The sequence below is a fragment of the Sturnira hondurensis genome, unplaced genomic scaffold, assembly GCF_014824575.4.
Source record: "Sturnira hondurensis isolate 20B ecotype Veracruz unplaced genomic scaffold, ASM1482457v3 Scaffold0009719, whole genome shotgun sequence".
Taxonomy (NCBI): domain Eukaryota; kingdom Metazoa; phylum Chordata; class Mammalia; order Chiroptera; family Phyllostomidae; genus Sturnira; species Sturnira hondurensis.
The window spans coordinates 10,373,302-10,401,187 of record NW_028082350.1 but is presented as its reverse complement, the minus strand read 5'-3'; the positions used below and the strand labels follow the sequence as shown (position 1 = coordinate 10,401,187).

The 27,886-nt window shown below is 42.2% G+C and overlaps 1 protein-coding gene across 1 annotated transcript; it reads right to left on the bottom strand.

Annotated features, from left to right (window-relative positions):
- Positions 1-84: 84 nt before the first annotated feature.
- On the bottom strand, positions 85-27,837 carry GPR180 (G protein-coupled receptor 180). The gene is given in 9 exon segments (XM_037057555.1): positions 85-2,181; positions 3,255-3,333; positions 5,050-5,240; positions 7,903-8,057; positions 10,791-10,840; positions 10,982-11,162; positions 19,150-19,350; positions 25,911-26,069; positions 27,640-27,837. Coding segments are annotated over 9 exon segments (1,320 nt in total). The 5' UTR covers positions 27,785-27,837; the 3' UTR covers positions 85-2,022.
- Between the last annotated feature and the right edge of the window lie 49 nt (positions 27,838-27,886).

Here is a 27,886-nt window from a genome sequence, read left to right as displayed (position 1 = left end):
TGTAATCTGGAGTCACACATCTCCAGGTAGACATTCAGGAACAGGGGAATGCTGTGCCGTGACTTATGAACCGTAAGTCTGAGCTCTTTTTACTAAACTTTATTAACACGTCTTTTATACATTAGTTATGAACAACTGTTTTACTTCATTGAACAATGGCTCTTGAATAACAAAATAAATTATCAGCAAATTCAACCATAAGTTAAAAAACAAAGTAAAAACACCTGTTAAAGTTTCATAAATGCAAGCACAGGAATATACTGCATATATATTGATTACAGTTTCTATGTTCTTTGTGTAAGGTAACATGAAAATCATTCCCTTCCCATTGTTGCAAGTTCACAAAATTTATGAAAACACTTCCCTTGTTTTATCAGCTGAAATGAACTGCACTTGAGCTGAACGCAAGAGACAATTAGTGACATGAGGGCAAAGAAAAGGTCATGACCACTCGGCAGATCACGTAAGCCTAAAATATACCCGGGACTTCTAGTCTGAACCTCATTTATCAGATAATTTACAAAGAACTGAGAACTGTTCGAGATGATTTAATGAGCAGGCTGAACTTTGTCACTTTGACATTTCACTAGTCACTAGTCAAAAATAAATATATTTTCGCCTTTAAAATGGTACAATACTATTCATTTCCAGTAAGACTAGGTGTAAAGGTAGCCATGGATATTTTTAAGTTGTGCTACATTACTTTCACTACTTAATTAAAAAGTTTAATGACCAGATGAGCGCACCATTTCTTACTTAAAAATGTAATACCTCTGAAAGTAGGTTTAAGACGTTTTAAAAAATAAGCCAGAGGCAAAAATGAAAAGACCCGAACAACCTCACAACGGGAAACAGAGTCACTTCCAGTCAGTCACTACTGGGAACACGCGCTTTCTCCAGCAGGCATTGACGACCAGCCAGAAAGTCCTTCCGCAGGCACGGGACAGAGGGCACTTGGGCACCACACTCAGCGCTGGGCACCGCATGCACAGAAGGATATGGCTTTATTACAGAAGTTTCAGGATGGCAACCACTTAGAGTCCAGTGCCAATACGGATTAGAACAAATCCAGTGAGTATTTTGTTTTTCAATTATTCATAGAAAATTTAATCCCGATTAAGTATCCTTGGGCAGGAATTTGTGGGTAGTTGACGACTGAAACCAACATTTATGTGAAATGTTTCTGTTAATTTAACCTGTATATATGGCTTAATTATGATTGGGGATTCAATGTTAAGAGAAATGAATTATACTGGGATTAAAATTTTAGTGACATTATCACACAGCACTCTTTTCTTCTTTTTAAACATGTAAACCTGCTTGTCCTTTCACCTAGATACTCAGATTTTAACACCCTTTGTCCTTAAAACACATAGAATGTATCTAATTTTATTTTTCATAAACTGTCAAAAACTCTTTGCTAATCAAAGTAAAACCCGAGTCAGAGCCAAAGTGATAGAAGAAAGCAGAGAAAAACCCCACCCACAAATAAACAAACGCTTATTCATTCAACTACCAATATACCTGGTATTTATTTTCTGAAGCAGTTCCACTTTCAATTCCTTTCAACTCCAATGTGAAATGCGTTTTCTTTAAAGCATAAAAAGCAGTTCAGATCAGTGTACTACATTGACTCCGTAGCTGGACTTCGGTTAGCTATGTATAAGCAAGTAATCATTTAACTGATTACTTTTTATAAGACTCTCAAACCTGAGTTACCTATTTGTCATGAGGCATTATAAGTGGTGAATCTCTTACCAAAATATCATATAATTCTTTTCATCTTTATTTCCACATGGAAATTGCATAAATCACCTTATAACCCTACTCTTTCTTTAAAGTTAAGTATTTTTCAAAACGTTTCATTTTTACATTTTCAGTTTTGGCACTGCTTTAATGCAGTCGTATAAATAACACGCTCTGCTTTCCATGTTCAAGTTTTCATACTATAAGTATGAACAATAAAGTCAGAATTTGGATCCTTATTGCACTCTGTTCGCTCTTCCTGTAAAGAAAACAGTATCAGAAGTGAGGCAGGCCCTTGTGCCCAGAGGGAATGGCCAGCGGCAGCGTCACCGAGGACAGCGAGGACACTTCCCAGTACAGGCTGTGGGACAGAAAGGGTCTGTACAGAACCACCATGGAGACGGACTGGCAAAGGATGACGCCTGTCGTAACAACCTGGAAAGGCGAGAAAGAGAATGATTTCACTGCGTGCCATACCAGAAATTCAATCGATCACAAACCGATACACACTGTGCTTTACATGCCCAGGCAGGGGGAGTAAGAGCAGATTTGCAGTTGTTCACATGGAAAAATAATACTAGAGTTGATAAATAACAAGAATGAACCATGTGTTTTGTGTACTCACAACCATAAATCTACCTTTGCCTCACCCTGTATATACACACACCCTGTTCTCCATCTTTACCTTGGGCGCATTTTGTAATACGTTTCCCATAGAGAAATAGGGCTAATGTTCAGAACTGGAATTGTTCGAAGATGAAATTCTCTGAACAGCTTATAGACGCCCAAATAAGACACAGGAGAGTAACTCGCTGTGCCACCCACCCTCCGGTGCCGGGCCACAGACAACGAGGAAGAAGGTGGGTGCTCGCCCCTCCAGCAACAGGAAGGCGACACACCCCGCCCACACCGAAGGGCACTCCAGAAGTCCCCTGAGAAATTCCCAAGTCGCTCCTCCATTTTTGCAGACTACCTTCCGATCCATTTACCCTTTGTAAACATGCCAGGCTCGAGACACTTCGTGCGTTCAGGTGCACACTGCACCGCTCCTAATGGGCTTCCCGCCCAGCTCCACGTGGAAATGACGGGGCCGCTCGCCTACCAGGGTAGGGGTGCACACCGCAGTCGAAACGCGCATCCTGGACCGCGGCACGGCGGTGTCAGGGTGTTACAGCAATAGCACTGAGTTTTGTAATTCTATCTGGATTTTTACCATTACGCAGAACTTTGCCATTTTTAACAACAAAGATGTGTTATAAATTCTCTGATTTACAAAACGGCATTATAAAATAGGCTAAAATGTGAATAACAAAGCTATTTTCCATCATTTTGCTCATAAACTAAATGGAAAATTTTGTCTTTCACATTTTAAACTTCTAAATTACATACTCACCAGTTCAATATTTTGTTTCAATGTTTTACTGGAAAGAACCCAAGAAGCCTCTGAGAGGAAAAAACAGGCTCAGTAAAGACTACCCAAAACCATTCTGGTCATTTACACCCCTCACCTTATCTCTTTGGCAGTCGTTACACAGGACGGAAATACATGCAAGCCCTGGACGGCACGAAAACCACAGGACACGGCCCCGAAACAGACGGAAACCGAGTCAGACAAGTGTGGCTGCAGCTTTCCTTTTAGAATGTTCCGGATAAAACTAAAGTAGCGTATGTCAGAGGTCTTGACTGACCTCAGTTGGACTTTAGAGAACTTGTAGAACTTTAGAAAAAATGCAGAAGTAATCTGCTGCTGCTGTGACGTTAATATTTTGTTTCTCATCAAATGGACATTTTCTAGAGTGTTTAATTTCCAAATCTTGTATCTTTTACACAGACATTTTGACATACCGCAAATAAGTAACAAATCAGTAACTGAGAAAACCAAAGTGCACTTGTGTATTTCTGTGGAAAGTAAGACTGTGCGCGCACACACACACACACACAGAGACGCTGCAAGAACACACACAGTGACTGAAGGCAGCCACCTGCACACGGGCTGTGCGGGCAGAAGCCAGAGGGGCCGGGCGAGTGACATTGGGGACTTTTTAACACTGTCCTTTCAGGTATCTGTTTTCTCTTTTTCCCCAAACCATGGCAATGTACTCTGTTTTCCAAGGTTAAATTTGAAATAAAGTAGTACATTAATAAGTAGTAGCTGTCGAGATACTTCGTATATATTAAAGTCAAGGAAAAATGCAGCAAAATGTGTTTAGTATGCTATTATTTACGTAAAATTGGAGGGAAATACATAGGAATGTGCATTAAAAATTCTCTGGAAGGGTAAATGGAGAGAGCAGGGACTCTTTGAGGTGGTGGTAACTGGGTAGATGGGAGAGGGTAAGAAATGTTTTGCTACTCTATCAATACTTTTGAACATTTGAACACATTCAAAAAGTGAAATCATAACATATAAAATAATTTAAGTTCAAAGAAAATGTTTTATGCATCGAACAAAAGAGGAAGCTTAGTTTCTAAAAACCTTAACTATATACTCACTTTTCAAACAATCAGCACTGCTACCCCTGTAAAAACTTCAAAAGTGAAGCGGCATTTTCTGGCCTGGCTGGTGCTTTCTAGGGCTGCGGCAGCAGCTTGGCCGTGCTCCGCACCAGGATCAGGGAGGGCACCTGGCCCCCTTACCACCGCCCCCACGGCTGCCTCAGACTGCACAGAGACCAGCTCATCGGAACGCCACGTAAGGTGGCCGGGTGAGGGAGTATGGGTCCTCTCACCCAGACAGAGAAACCTTCTAGGGAGAAACGCTTGCAATGTCACTGCCCCCACTCTCTCCTGACCTTTTCCTTTATGAAATGGATCTAGAAAAAAAATTGCTTTTAGATCTCGCTCCCACACCAAGGGCATGGAGCGGGGAATGGGGTGGACATCGCACGCGGGTGCAGTGAGATGCTGAGGCCAACGTGGAGCTGGGCCTGCAGTGCCCACCTGCTCAGGCCAACAAGAGCGCCTCCCAGAGGGAGGGCACCGCATGGTTCTGAGGAACTCTCTCTAGTCATAGTCAGAAAACTTTTTTTAATAGAAAATGTAAACTGCATTCTAATTTGTTTAAAAAATTAAAATTCTGATACTACAGAAGAATGTAAAATCCCCACTGGTAAAGGAATCATGGGCCAGGCAAAACTGACCTGCCAAAAGTGGGAAACACTGTCCCGTGGGTTCTACAAAATGGGGACAATGCCACCCGCTCTCACAGGCCGGGGAGGAAGGGAGATGGGGGGCTGGCCAGTGGCTGCCTGCGTGTGCTTGCTAAAGGGGCAGAAGGAAGCCGACGATCAGAAGACCCCTACTTTGGCGAAGGTGATACAGAACTCCCTTTTCAGGCTGCTCCTCTCCACCGTGACAATCTGGTGGAGGCCGTAGCCTGAGGACAGCGCTAGGCAGACCCCCAGAAGGAGGAGAAGGGTCCCTGCCAAGTTGTCGTGGGAATAGTGGCTGTGAGGACTGGTGTCTTCAAACTGCTCCCAAAGTAGCAAAATACTCTGCCAAAAAAAAAAATACACTTACAGAAAAAAAGTCACACCTGTTTACAATGAAGTACTTTCCCAAGTCCTTTAAACATCCCCTTACACACATCAATGTTCTACGAGGTTCTAAGATTCATCAGAGGATAAAGCTGTCAATCGATAAGGGACAGTTCCTTCTTTGCTGACCCCCTCGGTAGAGAAACTGGATTATCAAACAAGACCACGCACTGAAGATACAGAACTCCGCTGCTCACGTGACTCGAGTAAGACATCCGTGAAGGTGGCAATAAGGGAAAAGATTAAGAGAACAAATGGAAATTTTTTCTAAATCCATCTTTTTCTTATTTCAACACCTTATTAGAAATCAAACTGTTCTGCATTCAAGTGTATTATCTCCAGGTAACTTTCAAATATCTGAATATTTTTTGTGACCCAGAAATTAACAAGTCAGAACTGCTGATTTCTGCTAATTTCAGATTTTATTCTTTCTCCATGGTCACCTCCCTGGGTAAAATAGAGTGTATTTTTAATATTCACTAGGAGCGCAGTTACTTATCCTCAGTGGTTTTTCTCCCATGTTGTTATTGTAACAGTACAACACTCAGCAAGCTGCTCTGGTTATTGCTATTCACTAGGAATCTGCATCCACATTCCCTCCATCTTTCCCAACACCAATCACTTAAATACATAAATTAATCTAATGGTTTTACCATCATAAGTCAGTAGCCTTCTGTGCTGCTTTCTCATACCAACTCAGACCTCAGAAGTGCATCTTCAGTGGCTTCCAAAAAGTGGGCATCAAAACTGAAGTGTTAATTCCAATTCTTAGCCTCCAGGGAGTATTCCAGCACCCTCTTCCTTTTCTCATTCTCAGAGCTTCTACACCAGTTCTAGTCTTGCTACCGTTCGTGACTGGCGAGCTCCTCTGCCATCTGGGACACGTGGGTTTCCCTGTTGGACTGAATATTTGCTCCCTAAGACTGAAAACATTCCTCTTCCACTGAATTACACCCACTGATTTCCTACCCTACGTTTCTAAACTTGACAACAAAAAAGTGCATAGCATGGAATTACCATTTCCTGCTCTCTGTGAGGTGATGAATTTATTTGCGATCATCTTACAATAGATATGTCCATCAAAACATCAAGTTGTACACCTTAAATACACACAATTTCCACTTGTCAGTAATACCCCAATAAAGCAGAAAAACCCCCTACCGATTCCCATGACTCACTTTCTTACAGTTCAAATGCCCGTATTTTCACATACGTGTACAAATACGTGGCCTGTAACATGTATGCATGCATTCAGACAGTCTCTGGTCGCCCGCAGCACTCGCCTTGTCTGGGTTGTCGTACCAGGGCCCCGTCTAATGTTCTCCCCACGAACGCTCACCTAACAGTCTAGGGTAGTGTCAGAACCTTGACTCTTAATTTGCATTTGTCCATGGTAATGAATTTAAATTACAAAGAAATAATAAAAATTCAACTTTTAAAACAGCCTTTAATTGAGAAATGAGATTCTAACACTACCGTCCACACATCCCAAATCAGAAACATTAAGTCGGTAGAATCTTGCCCTTATTTAGTGACTTCTAATCCGGTTCTTTCTCGTCAGCCTGTCCTCCGCAGCGTTATCTCCTTCCTCAGTACCACGACCCGCACTACAGTCTACAACCGGTCATGCCGATTCCGCACGACCACTTCACTCCGCAACCACTACCTGCTGTCCCTGCCGAATCCCAGAGGTGCGGAGAAGAATGAGGCACAGCCCTCGCCGTTCATTAATGAACCCTGCACTGTATGTACTTAATGTCCTTTACAGAGCCCACGGGTGTATTTCATTTTCATCTAAAGTCAATGATGGTTACAAACTCGGTACCAATTTCTATGTTTGTACCTTTCTCCTTAATTTCTATGAATCCACAGCACACAGGCACGTGGAGATCCCAGGTGACATCTCGGCCTGTTGCTATGGGGGGAAAAAGGCAGAGAGGGCCTTTCTAAAAGACCAACTTTAGCCCTGGATTGAGTGTTGGCCTGCAAACTGAAGGGCTGCTAGTTCGATTCCCAGTCAGGGCACATGCCTGGATTGGGGGCCAGGTCTCCAGTGGGGGGGTGTGTGACAAGCAACCACACATTGATGTTTCTTTTCCTGTTTTTCTCACTCCCTTCCCCTCTCTAAAAATAAATAAAATCTTAAAAAAAAAGAAGACCAAATTTGTTTCTGTAATGGTTTTCATGAACAAAGACAAGATTCATTTTTTTATTCTACATTTTGCTTTTTTCTTGATCTCAGATATTCCCTTGAGTTGTTTCATGTATAAAGTATAGAACTGAACCTAAAGATTCTTGCCAGTGGGTGAATCTCAGATGCACAGATTCACTCATTTAATTCTGAGTATTTGATACATGTTATAACATATGAAAGAAAACCACTAACTAGAAAATAAGACTCTGACCTAATATGAAACATATTGCACTCGACTAAGCTGACAGGAAGCTCAAATTCAGGTACCTCACAAAAATTCAGATTACTTAATCCATCAGTCTGTAAATTCACACTTTAAAATCCGCCTGCACAAGTTACTCAGGGGTACCAAGTCTCATTCTGAAACGGGCTGTGTAAACGCGCGTCTCTGCGTCCTGCACAGAAGCACTGCGAGCTCACGCTCACCTGCGTCGTGACGATGAGCACAGCGATGCCGGTGGATGCAGGGGTAGAATCCCGCTGCAGAGGTCTGCTCTGAGACTTCATTCTGCCTATGGTCCAGCCCGTGCACAGACTCAGGAGGAGCTATAGCATTTGAATGTGGGAAGCGATGTCAAAAACTGATGGGAAAGGAAAACCAAAGTCAACTAACTGTTCATAATACCAAGAGTGGGGTCCTTTTGGAGTTGAGAATATATAATTATTTTTTAACCACAAAAGATGGCCATTTTCAAAGAGAACCAATACAATTCAGTAAATAACAGGTATTCATATATAAGACTGTAAAAGAGTAAAAGTTTGCCACTAGAATTCGTAAACATTCATGAGAACAGAGAAAACAATGGTACTACTCCTATTTTAATATATGTACATGTACATGTATGCCCTTAACACATCTTTATTAAGATAAACTTTAAATCTCTTTGTGTTTCCCATTTTTCCTAGCTTCTCTAACTGCATCATCCTGCTCTCTATACCTCACTGCTTATTAAAGAAGACAAATTTTAAATATAATTTCTGTCATGTACACATACTGGCACCTTCCTTTCTCAGTTGCTAATTTTTTTGATGGCTGAACCACAAAGTGAAGAGCTTTTTCTAAAACCATTCATGAGAAACCGGACGACAGTAGCACGCATGGCTGCAGTAACGTCCGGTGCAGTGTCCGAGTCCTGAAAACATGAAACACCGCAGGCGCTAGTGCACTGCGCCACCAGGCGGCCGTCCCTCACACTGCAGGGACCGCCTGCCGCCGGTGAGGCAGCCCACTCACTGCCTGCACCCAGTTCAACAACCATCTATAAATACTTCAAGTTCCACGCATATTTATTTTAGAAGACGGTATTTATTGACTCTAAAAAAGGCTCTTTCTCACCACAGAGTATTTTCATTTAGATTTTAGAGTAAACGTGATCACAATTTAACAAAATAAACCTTTTTCAAATTGCTATCCGTAACTTTGAAGTGCACAACTTTTACTTCCTTTTATATAAAGATGTTCTTGAAGAACCAAATAAAACTAGCTATCATATAATACTTGTCTTTAAAAGTGTCAAGCCAAAAACCTATGAACAACGTACCTTTTCATACACAGTTTACCATATTTCCCCCCTACTCTGCCATCCAAATTAAAACTGCATTCTCTAAATTTATGCTTATGTATTGATAGTAGTGAATTCTGACAATGGACTGTCATTACATTTGAATGATACAAAAAGTTGTAGCATTTCAGATCAAGCAGAGTTTTATTTCCCCACAGATTTTAAGTGCCTGTAAATGTCAGTCATTTTTGTTCAATGTTTCACAAATACATATTCAGTTACTGAAAGAAGTTATAGGCAAAGAAACATTCCTACGTAAGTTGCTAATTTGGAAAACCAAATACCTGGGAATAAAAACATTCCCTGTGCATTCCGATTTCCCTGTGCATTTCTTTATATACTGAATAATGCACACGCTGCTGTAATGCTGTAACTTTGAGGATAGGCAGAACACTGCTTATTTGTTGTTGAAGAATAACTAATTGTGGGTACAATACACAGACCACACACAAAATCCCATCCTGTGATTTTAATTTTAATAATTTCACTAGCCAAACCTGCTGTCAGAATTACCAGAAACAGCAACACTGACTTACTGCGGTTTTACTAAAGATTTTTTCTTTCTAACCTACAGTGAGGGTGCCAGACAGACCACTACGCTGTTTTGCAAACAGCAGACACTAACATGCAAGGGTCCTTGAGCTTGTAATGGCTTTGCTATTGATGGGCTTCTGTGTGTTTTGCCTCTTTAAGCTTCAATTTCCTTACCTAAAATGCATAAGCTAGATTATTTCTAAGGTCTGTCCAGCTTGAAAATATTCTATGATTCTATTAAACATTCTGAGTCATCTTAGAGAGGAGAGCGGGAGAACCCGGGGCTCCTAACAATGTTGAAAAAGGAGAAGCAACTCTTGTTCATGCCCAAGGGGGAGCCACACACATTCCCTTCACAAGGAAATGAAAAAGTTTTAGCATTTTCGAATCTTCAGTAGGCAGCAAGGTCAGGACAAGTGGGTCTGAGATGATTACAGAGATTACCATAAGATGCCCTATTAAAGAGGGATGAGACCAGAACGGAAATAGGGAAATGCAAGGAAAAGTGAATTCCAGAATGGTTTCATATTCAGAATCTTTCTCGGTGTCTTTCAAATCATAATGAGTTTTCCGGGACTGAGAAAGGCATAGGATGTGGTATATGAAGTTCTCTTTAAAAAGTCATGATTAGAGAAACTTCTAAATATTTTTTCCATTGTGTTTAACTGAAAAATTACTTCATAGAAGTTCCTCTTAAAAATAATTTTTAAAAAAACCCTAAAGCTCTGAGGTCAGCTCAGTTATAAGGACACCCTATGGCTCTGGGTCAGACAGAGGAAAAAGGGTAAAAGAAGGGTTAAAAATATGGAAAAACCCCCTTCAGCTTGGGGTCAGAAACTCGGGTCTGAGTCTCTCTGAGTCTTGCTCCACCACTCAGTTGGAAATGTGCTGCCTGGCACTGAGCCCCGGTACTTTATCTGCAAAACAGGGAGAAGCAAACCTCCAGGTCACCAAGGTTTTACTGAGGGTGAAAGAGAAGAAGGCATATAAATATGCTCCATGAACAGTGAAGAGTGACCCACTTTGCCAGTGAAGAGGAAACTAAATAAGATACATGGGAACTAAATCTGTAGCCCAGTTTTCAGTCATGCTAATTTGTAACCAACCTTGAATAGAAAAATCGTATTAGCACGAAAGAACAACTTACAAAACAGAAAGACAAACAAGACACAGATAGCAAGTTTTAGTTTTAAAAACAAGGCTCAGAAAAATACTCACATTCTGCCCAACTTCCCAGAAGAGGCACCCTATTCCATCTTTTGGAGTAACTGAGGGGTTGGAGAGAAGAGGGTCAGTGTAAATTGCAAACGTGAAAAAAATTGTTGACAGTCAAATCAAGCACAATTTTGGTGGACTAATTAGGATTAATTAGAGGTAATGATGAACACAGTTTAGTGGTTGTGAGTTACCTGGAGAAATGAATGTAATTAGCCAAAGCTGAGCCAGCCTGTAACAGCAAAGCAGTTGTCAGAACCTTTAAAATCATCTGCATGGGTCCTCCTTTATTAATAGCCTGCCACAGTGACTGAGCATAAATGCAAGCAATCACAGAGTACGCTAGGACTAGGAGGAGAAAGAACTCATGTAACCCTGTGAAGAGAAGAAAGGAGTTTGCTTCAGTAAAACAAGCCAGTTACAGAGTCGGGTTGCTTTCAAGTCTCCCTGTTAATGTATTTCTAGAACTTGTTTTTTAGCGGAAGTCATAGCATTCACTTTTGTAAGAAAGAGGAAAAAAAAGAAAATTACTGAAACTTAAAAATTTTATACTTTTGGGTAGTTTTAACTATAAGGAGGCAGATTAAAGTAAACCGGTTAAAGTCAATCTATTAAAAAGTATAGGGGTCAAGGAATAAGCCTGAAGACTGCCCATTAGACCATAGTTTTGTTCAAAAACAGTGCACTGAAACCGTGATTTCAGCATTGTTAGCCAGACTCTTCACCCCCTGGACTTTGTGCTGCGAGACACGGGAGCAGACTGAGTCAGCCAGCAACAGTAAAACTCGCCCTGACAGCGGCTCTCAACATGTGGTCCCTGGGCCAGCAGCGCAGCCTCACTCGGGAACTTGCTAGAAATGAAATTCCTGAGCCTCATCCCAGATCTACTGACCCAAACTTGGCACGGGGCCCAGCAGTCCGTGTTCCAATAACCCTCACGTGACCTTGACTGCAACTGGGCACGAGAACCGAAGCTCTGGGATATAGCATGACCTCACATTTCCCCTTGGCCCAAGCTTCCAAACACCCGTTGTGACCAGAGTCCCCTTCTGAAGTGAACTGTCTTCGGCTCTCGTCAGCGAGGAAACCCTACCTGCGGTGGCCATGACTCCACTCCATGGTTACCTTGAACTGCAACAACTGACTGAGGGTTTACCGGTCCAAAGACAGCCATTGGCCAACAGCATGATTTGTTCTCAAAAGTAAGCTAGGCTAATCACACTCTTTTGGGAAATCAAACCACAAAATAGGGAATTAGGCAACAGGAGTTGAAGTTAAAGGGGCCCACATGGGGATAGGCCAAAGAAATGAACCTGAGCCATGAAAAATTTCTGAGCACACTGACATTTTGAATGAGCAAAAGGAGCTGGGTGGTAAAGACAAGACAAAGTAAATGTGCAGATTTCATATTAGAAACGGTGCCAGTCATTAAGCAGCTGCTAATTCCCACCAGATTTCAGTCGAGTCTTCCTGCATCCTCAAGATAAGTCTCTCTCACCTCTTTTCTGCACTATCTGGAATACTGTCTCCATTTTTCAAAAATGTCAGAAAACTTTTATAATGAGCTAGAAGCCTAACTTTGGGCGTAATGGCTTACATTTATTTGGTTACACCTAAAGCCAGTCTTCAATACTGGGGCTTTCGCAGTCTGTCTGAGTAACACTGGAATACAGCGACAGGAGACAGGAACAGAGCTGTCTCCACTGAGCCTGTGGATGAACAGTATAAATTGCAATCACTCCTGTTCTAATTGTGAACACTGAACCCACTGCACTTCCTCCTTGGTAGTAAACTCCACACCAATAGGCAGGGAAGGGAATATTTCCATTCCATGAAAAATAACTTTCGAAAAGCAATCCAGATACTAATTGTGGGAAAAACAGTCAACAAAAAGTTCCATCTGAATCATGGTTTTGGCATGGTTAGGAGAGAAAAGGGAGAGATAAGAGGGATTCCAGCCACTGGGTGTCTCTCCTGCTCTACTTATGTACATGCTGATGGTCCACTGTCCAGTCCAGGTGAAAGGCAAGCTCAGTCTTCAGGAGGAGAGGATCAAATAACAGAAAAGGCATTTTTTCCCTTACAGAATGGCTTACATAGAAGAGGTATTCCAGCTCTGGAAACAACGGGACAAAAACCCTGGGACTGTTTAGTAATGCAGCAAGACAGAAAATATGCTGATTGTAAGTCAGTAAAATTTTTTTCTAGCTTTGTAAAATTCTGGTTTTTATCTTCCTTCTTAGCAGAAAGAATTAAACATGGCATTCTATTTAAAGTTTTATTTATTCATAATTCTTTGTAGAATATCCATTATAAGGTAAAGTTTTAGACTCCATTAGGTTACAAACCCATCATAAACAGAAAATCCTTAGATGGTTTACTGAGTAATTGGAATAATATAGGCCGGGAGATTCTGAAAATATGACATATGTCACCAGCAAAAAAATGTTTTAGGATTACTCAAGATTAAGTATATTTTCTAGAAAAAGCTAACATTATAACCAACAAATTACTTCATTGAGATAATATATTAAATACATTGAACCAGGTCATTTGTCCTACACTTTGTTTATTGAATTTTTGCATAAATTATTTTTACCATGACTCTACCCACAAGACACTTCAAAGATAAAATGCTAGTTCTGCGCTCAGTTCTATTTTAAATAAATCACCTCTAGAAAAAAAAGGTATTTTTTCTCTTCAGCTATCAATTTTACTTTTGTTCTGCCACCATCCTTCACAAGAAAGCACTTTATATTCACTTTGAAATCAAAATCTAATTTTAAAATAGATGGACACTAGGTATCAAATTTTCCTATACACAAAGACAACTACTCGTAAAGGAGTGTGCAGCATGTGACAAACACGTTATTAGGAACTGTAGAGATTTAAAGACAAGCTCACGGGGAAGAAGCATTGCATCATTCAGCAGGAAGAAAACGTACAGCGAGGCTTCAAACAATCCGGCTCCAACAAACCGGCAGGAGACCAGAGAAAAGAGGGTACGAGGAGGGGAGAGCCACTGGGTCTGGGGCAGCACCTGGAACACCCTTGCCTGTCCACGGTGCTTGCTGTCTCAGAGCCCCACCCTCCGGCAGGAGTCTCAGGATGCACCCGAATCGGCCTGAGAATCGGCCTGACCGACCGGAGAAACGCCAGCACCCTCGCCAACACCCTGTTTCCTCTCCGCCACCTTCTCCTACTTTTCCCTCCTGGCCTGCGTAGCAAGGGCACGTGACCCAGTTTTGGCCAATTAAATGCGACGAGAGCGCCTCCGGGAAAGGTCTCCCGGCTCCCTCTTCTGATGTTTGCCATCGATCACCCTCAGTATCCGAGGGGGACGGGTTCCGGGACCCACCCCTCCTGCAGAACGGCGCACTAATGCGGTGGGGGTGAACGACGCCCACACAACAACGCGGTCACTGGAGGTGCCCAGAGGCCGGCAGGGGGGCGCACACGCGCTTCGTCTGCAGGGGGGATTCCGCACAGCGCGGGGCAATTTCCAATCGTGCTTTTTGGAACTGCCTGGGACCCCTTTTTGTTATTTTCACTCTGTGACTGAGTACGGGGTCCACAGCTGGTACAGGCTGACAGTACCTAGCCCTGATGCCCAGATGGGGCCCCGTTAACGTGTTACCGGGGAAGAGGAGGGAAAGGGCCTAAGGACACAGCTGACAGGCACAGAGTAGCAGGACGGAACCGCCCCACGGTACCGGTACCGAATAAACCCCCCTGAAGAAGCCCTGGGGATTCTGGCAGTGTAAGATAATTAATCTCCTTATCATCTACACCATTTGCATTACTTTTTTTCTGTTTACTTTAAGCCAAAAACATTCCAACCGGTTATTAGCAACATGTTATCAGAGCTAAATGGAAGACCCAACCTGTAATCTGTCGGGATAATAGAGGCCACAGGGGGGAGAGAAAAGGATGAACATACCTGGACTCGTAACATCAGTGAAATGGCAGATGCTGGCAGGACCTGTAATGTTATCCCAGGGAAAACCAGCCCGCTTTAGACGGTAATGACGTAACCCTCTGGATGCCTGCTCTTTCTTCTCTTGGTCTCTAACAACAGCACAGATATAGTTAACCACAATTCTATTTGTTTAATTAAGAAGCAGTTTTATTCTGCCTTAAAGCATGACATCCCTATGTACTATTTTGTCAAATGACATCAAACTTGCCTTAGTTTTATTTATTTATTATTTTAATCTAGACCAATTCTGTAAAATACAGGATAAACCAAAGTCTGGTAGGTATAAAACACATAATGGTTTTAAAGAAAACAACTTATAAAATTTAACCAAAATAGTACATAACATTAATCACCAGTTATTTGCACCAGGTTATTCTAATTCAAACCTCTCAAGTACATGGTTTAATAGTCAGTGCTTAATAAAAAGCAGAGCAAATCAATTTTCTCTACTTAGGGCAGAAAATGAGACAAATGAGCAAAAGTTTCTGAAATGAACTAATTGGGATTTATTTGCTGAAAACAAACTCCACACCTAAGGCTGCAGAACAGGAGAAACCCCTCTGAAGGCTCTATTCTATACGAGCACGTTGCCCAGACAACTGAGTATGGACTTTGAGACTGGTGGTTCTGTGCATGAGAATCGACCTCGGAGCTCTGACCACCCACAAGTTCCTGGCTTCCACCCCCAAACCGAATCTATGTGGGTCTCTGAGGGATGGACATCTATCTATTTTTTGTAAAGCTCTCCAGATGCATGCGCAGTGACAGGTGACGAACCACTGATGCAGACTTTGATGTAGAATTAATCACATTTTATGGCAATGTAGAAGTAATCGTATTTTAAGCCCTCCAGGCATTTTAATCTACAAAACAATGTGACCTTTAAGAATTAAGTCAGTCACACAACAAATACGAATACTGTTGAGTACTCTGGCACTTTCTGATAATAAATTAGCCATGCACAGAATCCCATGCTTAAGGAAAATAAGTACTATAATGAGGTTTTGTACCTAATTTAACTTTTGGTGATGACATGTCCCATGTAACTTTCCCCATCCTAACATTAAAAAAAAACCCCAGATTTTAGACTTAAGTATAAACGTCTAATCAAAGTCAGTAACAAAAGAATATAGATCAGAAGAAATTAGGACTAAGGACTCAATCAGAATGGTTAGTGTGAACCCTAAAGAAAAAGCTAACTGTAATTAAGGTTGTTGGAAAAAATACTAGACAATGCAGGGAAGGTTCAGGATGAGCCAGGGTGAGTATGACTGACACGCAGTGGTTCGTGCATGGTGTAGGGCACACGTATGATCACTTCATGGTCTGTGGTCAATGTTCACATGTCAAACTGGAAATGTAGAAGGAGACTGGAAATGGGAATTTGGATAAGGAGGCAAGAAAAAGCGTATCAGCACACAACAGCATCTCACAGATCCATACAATAAATGAAACAGTCTGTTGAGCTAAAGGCCTACAGCCTGCAAGGCAACAAGGGGAAGAGTGGACTCTACGACGCAGGATGGAAGAAAGTGAGGGAAACCCCCGACAAGTGGGGTGAGGAAGTAGAAGCTGACACCCTCTCACCAGAACCCCATCTCCAGGAATGACCAAACAGGAAACAGTCAGTGGCCCAAATGCCTGTGATTCTGGAAAGCAACAACAAGGCCTCCTCCCAACCAGGAGCAGGTGGGATTTGCCACCGCAAAGCTTGGAAACAACACCAGACCCTTGGAAACACACAAAATCCCAGGAACTGACTGACCATGCACATAACGCACTCTGGCCTTGGCCCGTTTCCACTGGGACATGCGCCTTTCTCTTCTTGCACAGCGGCACCCGCACCCTGGCCTCTTTCTTTTTCTCTACCTGGAAAAAAAGTGCTTGATTCTCCCTCCAACTCATTCTTGAAATCTCCCCTGCGTGAGTCAAGGACTGGGAGGTGCCTGACACACAAAAGGTCCCAGACGGTGCAAGGGCAGGACCAGCCCCTGACAACTAGAGGCAGCAGGGTCTGAGTGTGCAGTGACTATTCCAGAGCAGGGCTTTCCGCTGGGCCTAGACGGGTCCTAAAAATAAGCATCAGGTGAAGTAATGCAGCCTTCTCATTGGAAGGGACCTTAGAAACAACTTAGTCCACCCATCTATCCAATGCCATCAGTGGATGTGGGCTTCATCAATGCCTTTGCAAACTGTGAAAAACGCCAACATCTTTTAGAAAGATAAAAGAAATGGTAGCACTGCCTTAACTTCAATAATCATCTACAATTGTTAGTGTAGGTAGCTAGATATTAATAAAGAAAGGGGGCAAAGGGAATATAACATCAAGCCTAACAAACTAGGGAGCTGAATCACACGATAAGCTTCCTTCGCTATACCTTCAGCAGCCCCAGGGGACTGCTGCGTCCTCCGCCCTTGGGACCTGAGGCCGGAAGTGGGCAGGAAGGATGGCTACCAGTCACTAGCCAGGGTTACTAAGGTAAAGATACAACAGGAGGAGAAATTCCTCTGCTGGCCAACAAGGTGCAGGCAGAGGTCCTTCCACTTTGAGGCATGCACAGTAGGAACTAAGATAATGTCCATAAGGGGCAGAGCCCAGCCTGGGAAAAGGGCTGGATTGAATTGGATAAGGAACACAGAACCCCAGAAGATCTAGAAAGTGGATGGTGAGCAGAGGATCCACCAGAAGCCTGAGTAAGACTGGGAAGTTGATCAGTTAGCTTGAAAGGGTGCCCGGTCCTTCTCCTGTTCTAGGTAATATAATCAGCCTAACACAGACAACCCCTCTCTCTCTCTCTTCACAACATGTGCCTGCCGGTTCACTCGCACGTTCTCTCTCCACAGCAGCCATAGGGCCATGCAGACTCCAAGTGCAGGCCTGGGCCAGTGCCAGCCAAAACACACCTGGGAACAGACTAAGCTAGCCGGACAAGCGCAGAGGCTGAACTGGACTCAGCTTCGGCACGACCCAGCATTCCTGGACACTGGCCTTCGTTCTGGGCCTGATTAAGACAAATCTGGATTTCTTCCAAAGCTGGTCTGTCTGTCTATGAGACAGACAGGGAGGAGACCCTAGGAACCCGGGGCATCCTTCCACTTCAACCCCAATAAATCTTACCACAACACCACCTTAACTTCCCACGTGTGGGTCCCCAGAACAGCTTTTCTCACTACTGCGAGAAGGAACCCCATTTCCACCAACAACACAAAGTTGTTAGTAGGACTAACAACTTCCCGCAACAATCTACAATGATCTGAACCACCATTAAGTGAAATTTAACCTCTAAGTTCATTCGCATTCAAAAATAACTTGAGTAGCTTACCTTATGTCATTTCCTTTACACACACAGAAACTTTTCAGAATTAACCATTTTGAAACATTTAGCATCTCATTTTGTCACTATATAATGTTTTTTCAGACCAAAGGATATTTTTTTAAAAAGTTGATCTCTTGATACATTAAGTTATTTGTGACTTGTTGTCTATAACACATGCTCCTTGAATTGTTTTCCTATTGCTGGCAATTTATATTTTGAACTAAACAATCAGTGTTGTATAATGTAGCCCCAACTCCTGTCCAGGCTCCACTCATCCAACTTGACCAGGAATGAAATGTAATGGGATTAAGTTTTTCTCCAAGCAGACTGACTCTTCCAAATGGCTAATGGACTCATGAATCCCTTCTTTGACAGATGTCCTATAGGTCTCCATTTTTACTCTGCTGTGCTAATTTACAAATGTGTTTGGATACTTTATGGCATGTCTATCACGAATCACAGGAAGTCATGCATTTCTGTCTGGACGAGGTAGCTCCCGTCACTAGTACCGTGCACAGTCAATGAGACATGTAATGGGCGTAAACCTGACTTTGGAAAGCATTTCCAACTTTGGTCACTCCCAAAATAGTGGCAAGCTTGAATAAACACAATCCTTAAATCGGCCCGAACGACTTACTAAAAGGACAGTCACGCAAAGCAGCACAGTTGCTAATCTTGACCATGGAATCTCCGATTTAGATTCCTCAATTTATTAGTATTTTTCTGTTTATGTAAGTGCTAGCTTACCATTTTAAAAAGATTTAGAATATACAGAGGAAAATCAAACTACCCAAATTTCTACCAGTAATCTGTTAATATTCTTGTACTTCTGATTATTCTCTGTATTTTTAAACATATTTCAAATCATACGATATAAAATTTAGTGTTCTGCTTTTTGAACTTAATAGTACAGCTATTAAAATGCTATAGGAAGATTCACTTTACCATTTCCCTACTATTGTACATGTTATTTTTAATTTTTCATATTCTAAAAACACAACATGAAATAATTTGTGCATTCATCTTTTTCTGTATTAGGGACATGTATTTAAACGTATATTCTTACCAGATGCTCCAGCACTAAAATGATCAAGCGGATTCCCGTCAACATCAGGATTTAGAAACACCATCTCAAATGGTATGTCTTCCACCTGAGAATTCTCCTTGTCATCTTTGCACGTGTACTTGTCTGCATAAAACACATGCCATGTTTGTGGATTCAGAATCTGGGACACGGTCAGATTGTGTTCAGTCTGATTCACGGTCACTTGAAAGAAAAAGAAGATAGTACTTTCAAAGCACAAGCTTCGAACATATTCATTGTTTTAGTCATACAATCAACCTGAAATTTGAATTCTCTCGTTTAATTCTTATAGCCTTAGACATTCAAACCCTGTTGCAGTGTTGCCATATGGTCTGTAAATCATAAAGCAGAGAAAAATAACGCAACTTCACCAAAGGAATCACTGTACGAGTACTATGAAACATCACAAATGAATAGAATGATTTCACTGAAACTCTGAATTTTAATTTTAAATGTTTTCAAATTTTTCAAGTGGGTTAGTGACATTCAAAAATTTTTTAAATTAAATTTACTGGGGTGACATTGCTGAATAAGATCATACAGGTTTCAGGTGTACATTTCTCTGACATGCAGTCTACATACTGCATTGTGGTAAAACAGATAAAACACAAATTCAGCATTTTAATGATTTTTTGATGTACAGTTCTGGGGCAGCAAGCTCCTTCACAATGCTATACCATCATCTCAGTGACATATATGAAAACGACTTGAGTTAAATTTATTTATTTATTTATTTTTAGAGAGAAGGAAACAGAGGGAGAAAAATAGGGAAACATCAACGAAAGTTCAATCTAAAATGGAGCACTCAACTTGGAAAACCATATCTAACAGCTATGACTCACAGATACCTTCAAAAGAGTTTCCAAAGTCCTTCTCTAACGGGCAATTCTTTAAGAAGGCACTACAAGCGGACACACAGAAGTGACAAGAATGTAGGAGCTGTCTGTCACACTGGGTCGGGTCTATGCAGTGGTGGGACGGAGGGGACTCCTGAATGCTGGCATCACACCCAGCTGCGCGTGAACCCTGGCTCCAGTACTCACCCTCTGTGTGACCTTGGGCAAATGACGTGAGCCCTGGCACTCACTTTCTTCATCTGTGAGATGAAGATAACACACTAAGAGCGAGGAGCTGATGCAAGGGCTGAGTTATGTGAGCCACTCTGCATGGGATCTGTCGAACAGTAGTTGCTAAATAAAGGTTAATTCTCCTTTTCCTTTCTTTAGAAAGGGTGGTTTTTTTAAAAAAAGGTGGTCACGCTGATAAGTGGTTCCCAATCCAGGGCAGCCCTGTTCCCTCCCAGGGCATCTGGAAATGTGCAGGGACAGTCTGGTCACAAGAGCTGAGAAGACACTTGGAGGGGGCTGTGCTAGACCTCATGAAATCCAAGGCAAAGTCTCACAAAAAGGAACTGTTCCTCCCAAAATGCCAACAGTACCCCCTCTGAGAAACACTAAATGATGTGCAAGATCCCTTCTCAATTTAAACCCACGATTCTGACCTAAGAGGCACTCGCTAACACGGTCACACAGGTATAGGAGAGTGGTGTCTCCGACTCGATGATTAAGAAAAAAAGTAGAAGAGTTAAAAGAGCAAGTCTCAGACCCACTACTTACCAACCTTATGACTTAGCAAATAAACTTACGTGATCTCTGTAAGTTCGTTTTTCAGTAGTAAGACTAAGGCACCTGTCCTACCTAGTTCAGATTCTTGTAAGGAGCAAATGCGACAGTGTATGAAAATCCCAGGTAAAGAGTCCGGTTCTGAACAAAGTCGACTATTTTTATAACGTAAGTTATGATGGGCCCGAGTCTCAACTCCAGACTACCTGCACAGCGTGCCTACCAGTCTCCATCTTCTCAACTGAAGAAAAAACTTTTTAATAAATAAAAGACATGTCTTGAAATAACTGGAGATTCGCATATGTGAGAGATTTTGGAGGACATTAAGAAACGATTTACTTTCTTAGGTGTAAGAAAGTGGTTATGGAGAATGTCCTTACTGTTACACAAGGTAGACTGAAATACGATGGGTCAAATGCTCCTAACATCCACGGCTTATTTCCTTCCTTCCTTCCTTCCTTCCTTCCTTCCTTCCTTCCTTCCTCCCTCCCTCCCTCCCTCCCTCCCTCTCTCCCTCCCTCCTTCCCTTCCTTCCACCCTCCTTCCCAGTCTATTTAATCCTCACTGGAGGACAGTCCTTCACTGCTTCATAGAGAAGGGAGAGAGAGAAACATTGATGTGAGACACAAGCATCAACTGTTTGTCTGCCCTGCGTGCTGGACCATGGATGGAACCCACAACCTAGGTATCTGCCCTGACCAGTAATCAAACCCGCAGCCCTTTGGTTACAGGACGCTGCTGCAACCAGCTGAGCCCCACCAGCCAGGGCCTACCGCTTATTTTCATATGGCTTGATCAAAAACAAGCATCACAAATACAAAGCACACCTAACAAAACGGTAACAATTAATGAATATAAGCCAAGGATATACATACAGATGTAGGGGGTAATACACTTTTAACTTTTCTGTATGATTAAAATTTTTCCTAATAAAAAAGTTGGAAAAATGTTATTTATAGGTTGTCTTTATAAATGAGATACTGATATATCTAGTCAGGACTCAAATTTTGAGGACTTGGACTTAAGTTTGGGAATTTCATTAATAGCAGTGAAACTGGATAAGATGCTTTTATCAATAATACCATAGCACTGTTATTTTGGTTATCTTAATTTAGCTGACATTTATAGTGTGTTTTTTTTAACTGCACAGCTGGAAAAATGTAACACATACTGTAATTTCTGTTAAATATTTAAAGAGCTTTAATAAGAATTTAACATATAATCAATACATGGATCAGAAATAAGGTTTTTGAAAGGTGCAGCTTGAAATTACATAATTTGGACTTCATTATATAAAGGCTCTGTTATGTTGCTTTTCTATCACTTGCATTTTTTATCTTAGATAAAACAATATAAAAATTAACCTTTATATTTCCACCAATACGCTTTTTAATGTTTCACTTTAAATTATGCAGATTTACATCTAATGAAAGCAGGAGAGTGCTTCATAAAGTGATGCTGTCCCCACGTTCGGTCTTGCTGCCTTTTCCAGCAGGCGTGGAAAGCAAGCCTCTAGACAAAACTGTGTACGTACTGTTTCCAAGACAAAAGACTCCGGCACAGCACGCCTATTCTACGCTGATGTAATTAGTGCCTCAAATAGGAGCAAAACCTGAATTGCAGACAATGATGTTACATGGCTAACTGCTCAATCATATGGTAAAAGGAAACGAATACAGTTAACAAGAATACACGGGACAATAATATACCAACACCTTTAAAGGACTCATAAACACGCCAAACGTACAAAAGGAAACACACGCACATGATGTAGAGAGACATTACTACATGTTTTATATACAAAATTGTATTTAGGTCTTCTACTCTGACAGCAAATTACTCTTAATCTCCTTGTTAAATTTCTTTACACAGAAACTTATTTTTAGTGTTTTTAAATGTTTGGTTTGCTTGCTTTTAAAAAACCTACAAAATATGTTATCACTATTTTTAAAGCTGATGTTTTACGGCATTACTGAAAGAGAACAAAGGAAGACTGAAAAATAATTTCTTAAACGTTAATTTGGGAGAACATATACTTGTAAGGCACATGTGATATACTAGGGTGTTTTTCAAAACTGCTGGTCTTTTCACAGTTCAGAGCAGCAGCAAAGTTTTACATAGTTAATTACCAGGTAGGTGAAAGGCCGTTAATTTCTAAAGTCCGATTAAATGGCCAGGAAATGAGAATTATTTCCACAAGAAGTTAATTTAAAACGTGGTACCACTACACCATCGTGAATTTAAAAACATGCTTTCTGTTTCAGTGTGCCAAGGCCCTAAAGAAGAACATACTATAAATATGACAACTAATATAAAAGTTAGAGAATATAGACTTTCTTAAGACATGGCATTTGTTATTAGAAAAAGAATTGATGAACTATGTAGAAAGTGATTTATGTGTCACCAACACGTAATGTATCTCAGGCCCCAAAATTTAACGAAACAAGCCTCAAAAATTCCTGTTTCCTGAGATCTTCTGTTGTAATAATTCCACAGAACACCCTTCCACTAGAGGGAGTAGGTGAGAGAGAGGGAAAAACAGAAAGAGAAACGACAGCAAGAGGTTTTATGAAGTTACAGCCTTGTGTACATGCAACTCCACCCTACAGAGCCATCATCAGAATCTCGGCATTTTAGGACTTTCAGAAACCTTAGAGGAGACGGGTCCAGCTTCCCTGTTGCACAGATAAGTAAAGTGTGGCTCAGAGAGAAGATTTCGTAGGTCAGGAGCCCTGATTACCAGCCCAGCAGTCTTGCCATCGCCCCATACCGTCCCCTTGTCTGTATGTCTAAGTTCCGTGACAGAAGGCATTTTATGACTGATATAAAAGCTATGTGTATGTAGTACATGGTATAATACTGACCACATGGCACAAGAAAATAAATCCATTCCTACAGCTCAAAGCTTTAAACTACCCGATAAATTTTTAGTGAAAAATAAAAGGAAGAAAAGAACTTTGGGGTGTCACACACAAAGCAAACAACCTACCAACGAAAACCCCTCAAGCACTAAGCTCTGTGATAATTCATCCTACGAATGCTCAGTAAACACTTAACTCAGCACTAGAGGATCCTAAATTCTCATCCTCATAACACCATGCAACTACCATTCATAGTACTTATCACAGCTGCGATTTTACACTACACTGATGTGTTTCATTCCCGTTACACCCACCGGCCTTAAGGACTGAGGCAGCGTCATTATTTCATTCTGATTTACCACTTGTGTAGCATAATCCGTGATACAACAGAGGAGCTTGTGAATGAATGAATGAATGAACGAATGAATGACTAGACCAAAAGAGCCTTGGTGCTCTTACTGATTGATTTGGTAACAGGTAAATAAAATGCAAAGAGGTAACTGTAGTAAGTGCTGGGGAGGGAGACAAGAGGCTATAAAAACTCCGGTGTTAACTTAGACGAGGGAGAAGTCAGAGGGAAGGAAGAGCAAGCAGAGGAAAAGCCCGAGCAGAGGCCCAGGAGAACACTCAAACTAAACAAGCACTATCAAAAAGTGAGGCAGGAGGGGACAGTGCTGCGAGGGGAAGCTGGGGGAGGACAGGCGAGCAGGGCCCAGGCTCTGTTGGCTTTGCTGGTCCGGTTAGGGGGGGTCTGTCTTTGACCTAGGAGCAGCAGGAGACCACTGAAGTGCTGAGGGTGTGTGAGGAAGTGAATGTGGCCTGAGGAAATCTACTGTTTAGGAAGATTCCTCTGATGGCAGACAGGGATCAGGCAAGAGATTATGGCAACCGGGAATAACCTGGTGGGGGTGGAGAGGAAGCAATCTGGTGAATTCAGGAGATGTTTAGAGGCAGCTTACTGGTAGGCCAGAAGGGGGGGGGGAGGTCAAAGGGCAGAGTGTCCACAGACTCCCTGGTTTCCAGCGTGTTTCCTAGATGGTGGTGGTGCCAGTTCCTAAAACCATGAACACTGAGGAGGGTTTTGATGGGCAAGAAGTTTTTGCCTGTCTTTGTAGGACACTCAGATGGACACACTGGTGTATAAAGGGAGAGGTAATGAACACTTGTGTGAACTTCTCAGGCAGGTTCTGAAATTCAGGCAGGAGGTACATACCTTCATGTAACTGCCTCATTGGTATTTGAATCCTTAAGTCATCCAGACCTCTTTAACATACTGTCAAAGTCATCTCACACATACAAATAAGACATCCCCACAGTGGGTGGCAAGGACTGGAGACTTGTGGCCCTATTCTGGCTCGCTGCCTTCAGGGAATCTGGGAGCTGCGAAGACTAGGAAGAACGGATGTTTAGAAACGGCAGTGTTTTCCTTGACTAGACTAAAAGAAGATCCAGAGACTCATCGGTATGCAGAACGCGATGGGGAAAACGTAGAGGCGAAAAGGGAAGAGGGACAATTTCCATTTTTTCTCACGGGTGTTCATCTTCCTAATGTCCCCTTCAAACACGTGACTTCCGAGAGGCAAAACGGGCAGCATGGCCCGTGCTCTTCATTTCTATACTAGAAAGATCTGCACGCACTCTGGACGCCTAACACCCTACTGCACAGGCCAGTGTTGATGAGAAGGGAAGAGTTCAAGGATCCAGGCAACTAGGATAGAAAAGCAGGGCTCTCTAGAGGCAAACCCAAAGGTTTACAATGGATGGGGTGCTGGCCCATCCCAAAATGACTTCCTGTGTCACCATGACTAGGTCCCACGTTCAAATAACACATTGCAAAACAGCATCACTTGGGCTAAATTATACAATTAACTGAGATACTACATGTTTAGTCTTCAGCTCAGTGCTAGCATATAATAAGCATTCAACAAATGTTATTCACTCCACGCTGCCCCTGGGTCAAAATCTATCCACCATATCGGTATGAATTACATGACCTGTAAGCAGTCTGACTGAAAGAAAGTATGCCCTTATAAATAACATGTACATATTTTCAAAAAGTTTGAATGACAAGGGGGGGGGAGGTATTCCATCTTTGATCACAGGAAAGATCGGTTTCATTAAACTTCAGTTTAAAATGTACTAGACAAAGTCACCCCAGTGTGAGGTGTCCCGTGTCATGAAACACCCTGGTACACAAACATGCACTTAGCAGTAAGGAGGGAAAACACATATCCAATCATACAACAAAGGCTATACTCACTTGTCAAGTGAGCTTTGGACAATTTTTCACTACAATTGTCACTGCGACTGTTTTCCTGCAGCTTTAGCCATTCCTGGGCTGGGAACAGGTAGAGTTTCGCTTCTCTTCTAACAGCTACTGCTACGCTGTTGATTCTAACACAGAGAAGAGCCTGGTCACCTGGAGAGGAAAACACAATTATCCATCCGTTTGGTCTCACACAAAAGGGAGATGGCAGGACAACTCAACACCCCCACTTACCATAGTGGGAGTTTAGAAAAATCACAATTTTTCTTAAGTCTCACTTAACTAGGTAGATCGCATTAGAATGAATGCCGCATTCAGACACAAGGCAGGAGATGACGCACATTAATTGTCCAAAGCGGTGTGTGCGGTGTTTCCTTATACTCCAGCTAACAGATGCCAGTGCACTGACTCAACAGCGACATCTGCTGCACGTGGACCTTTCACTAATTTTTGCCTCATTTTACAACCACTCCACATGTCTTCAACATCTGTTCATAAACTATCTACAGAAATTTCCTAAGTTTCTTTTTTTAATATAACATGGCTGTTAATGTTGAATTATACTTTTAATGTAAATAATAAACATAGCTAATAGCAAGAAAATTTAGAGTTTGGGGGTAGACATTTTACACCCAACACGAAATTTGACATGGGATTTTTTACAGTAGAACTTTCAGAGTCTGTTGCAAGACTAGCGTCCAATGAGCCTGGTTGCACACACCAAATACATTTAAGGCCCAAAAATAAAGGGCAAAAAAAATAGGTGCCTCTGTGAAAATGCACTCTGGGTGAAAAGCAGGTGAAACGCACTCCTGGGTAAAGCAGGAGACTGTTTCACTTTTTGTTTTCAGATGTTCTATTCTCTTGTTTTTATCTTTGTTACTATAATTGTCATTTTGACTAAACGTTTCAAATAAATTTAAATGTATAGTATGTATCAAAGAGAGTGTAAGTATCCTATATAAATTGATTACATTATAAAGTATCAGAAGTTAACAATGACGTTAAGGCCCTGTTAATATCTTAAGTTGCATTCTGAATCAGAGTTCATTATTTCCATATAGTTGTGGTATTATTATTTTACTGGACACAAATTATGACCCTTCTGGGACACACATGCATTTCCCTCAAGTTAATTCTGGGCCTCAAGTTAATTCTGGGCCTAATCAATCTACTCCTTTGGTGGCAGAGTAACTAAACTGTTGAAGCTACAGTGACAACTAGGTTATCAGGTGTTGTTGTTTGTTTTCCAAAATCTTTTTATTGCAGGTAGTTTTTATCCAATTAACTTTAATAGCAACAGATCCAAGAAATCTATGTTCTGGGGCTTAAGACAACACGTAATTGCAGTGCCTTAATGTACCTAATCAGGTTGAAACAGAAGTGAGCAAATGATGCTTCTTGGAGGGAAGGATCTCGAAAAATGCAGCAGGCGTGTCATCTATACAACGTTTGTATATTGAGGTTGGAGAAACAATCTTTTAGGTGCAAAACACAATCAACAAGTGGGGAAGGGGTGCTGATGACGAGGGTGTAGGGGGCTGCGACAGCGGGTTGCGCAATACATGCATCCCACGACGCCGCTGAACTGCGGAGAGAGGGCGGCACTGGAAGTCCAGGTGACACAACCGGCCCGGCGGCCCGGCTCCCCACGCAAGGCTGGGGGCACGGCCCGCGGGATGTGTCCACTCGCCTTCATCCCTCTCCCCGCCCCCGCACCTACCGTGGAACCCGAAGTGGCCGATGCGTTGGCCCTGCGCGTCTCGGGCCGCGGCGCTGCTGAAGCTGCCCCGCAGCGTCTTACCCTGGTTGCCCGGCGGCCACCAGCAGCAAGTGAGGGCCACTGCCAGCAGCCGCAGCAACCGCATCCCTGCCTGCCGCTCCGCACCCGCACCGCCACCGCCACCGCCAACCACCAGCGGCTACCGGCCCCACGCCCGCAGCTGGAGAAGGGGGAAGAGGGAGCAGGA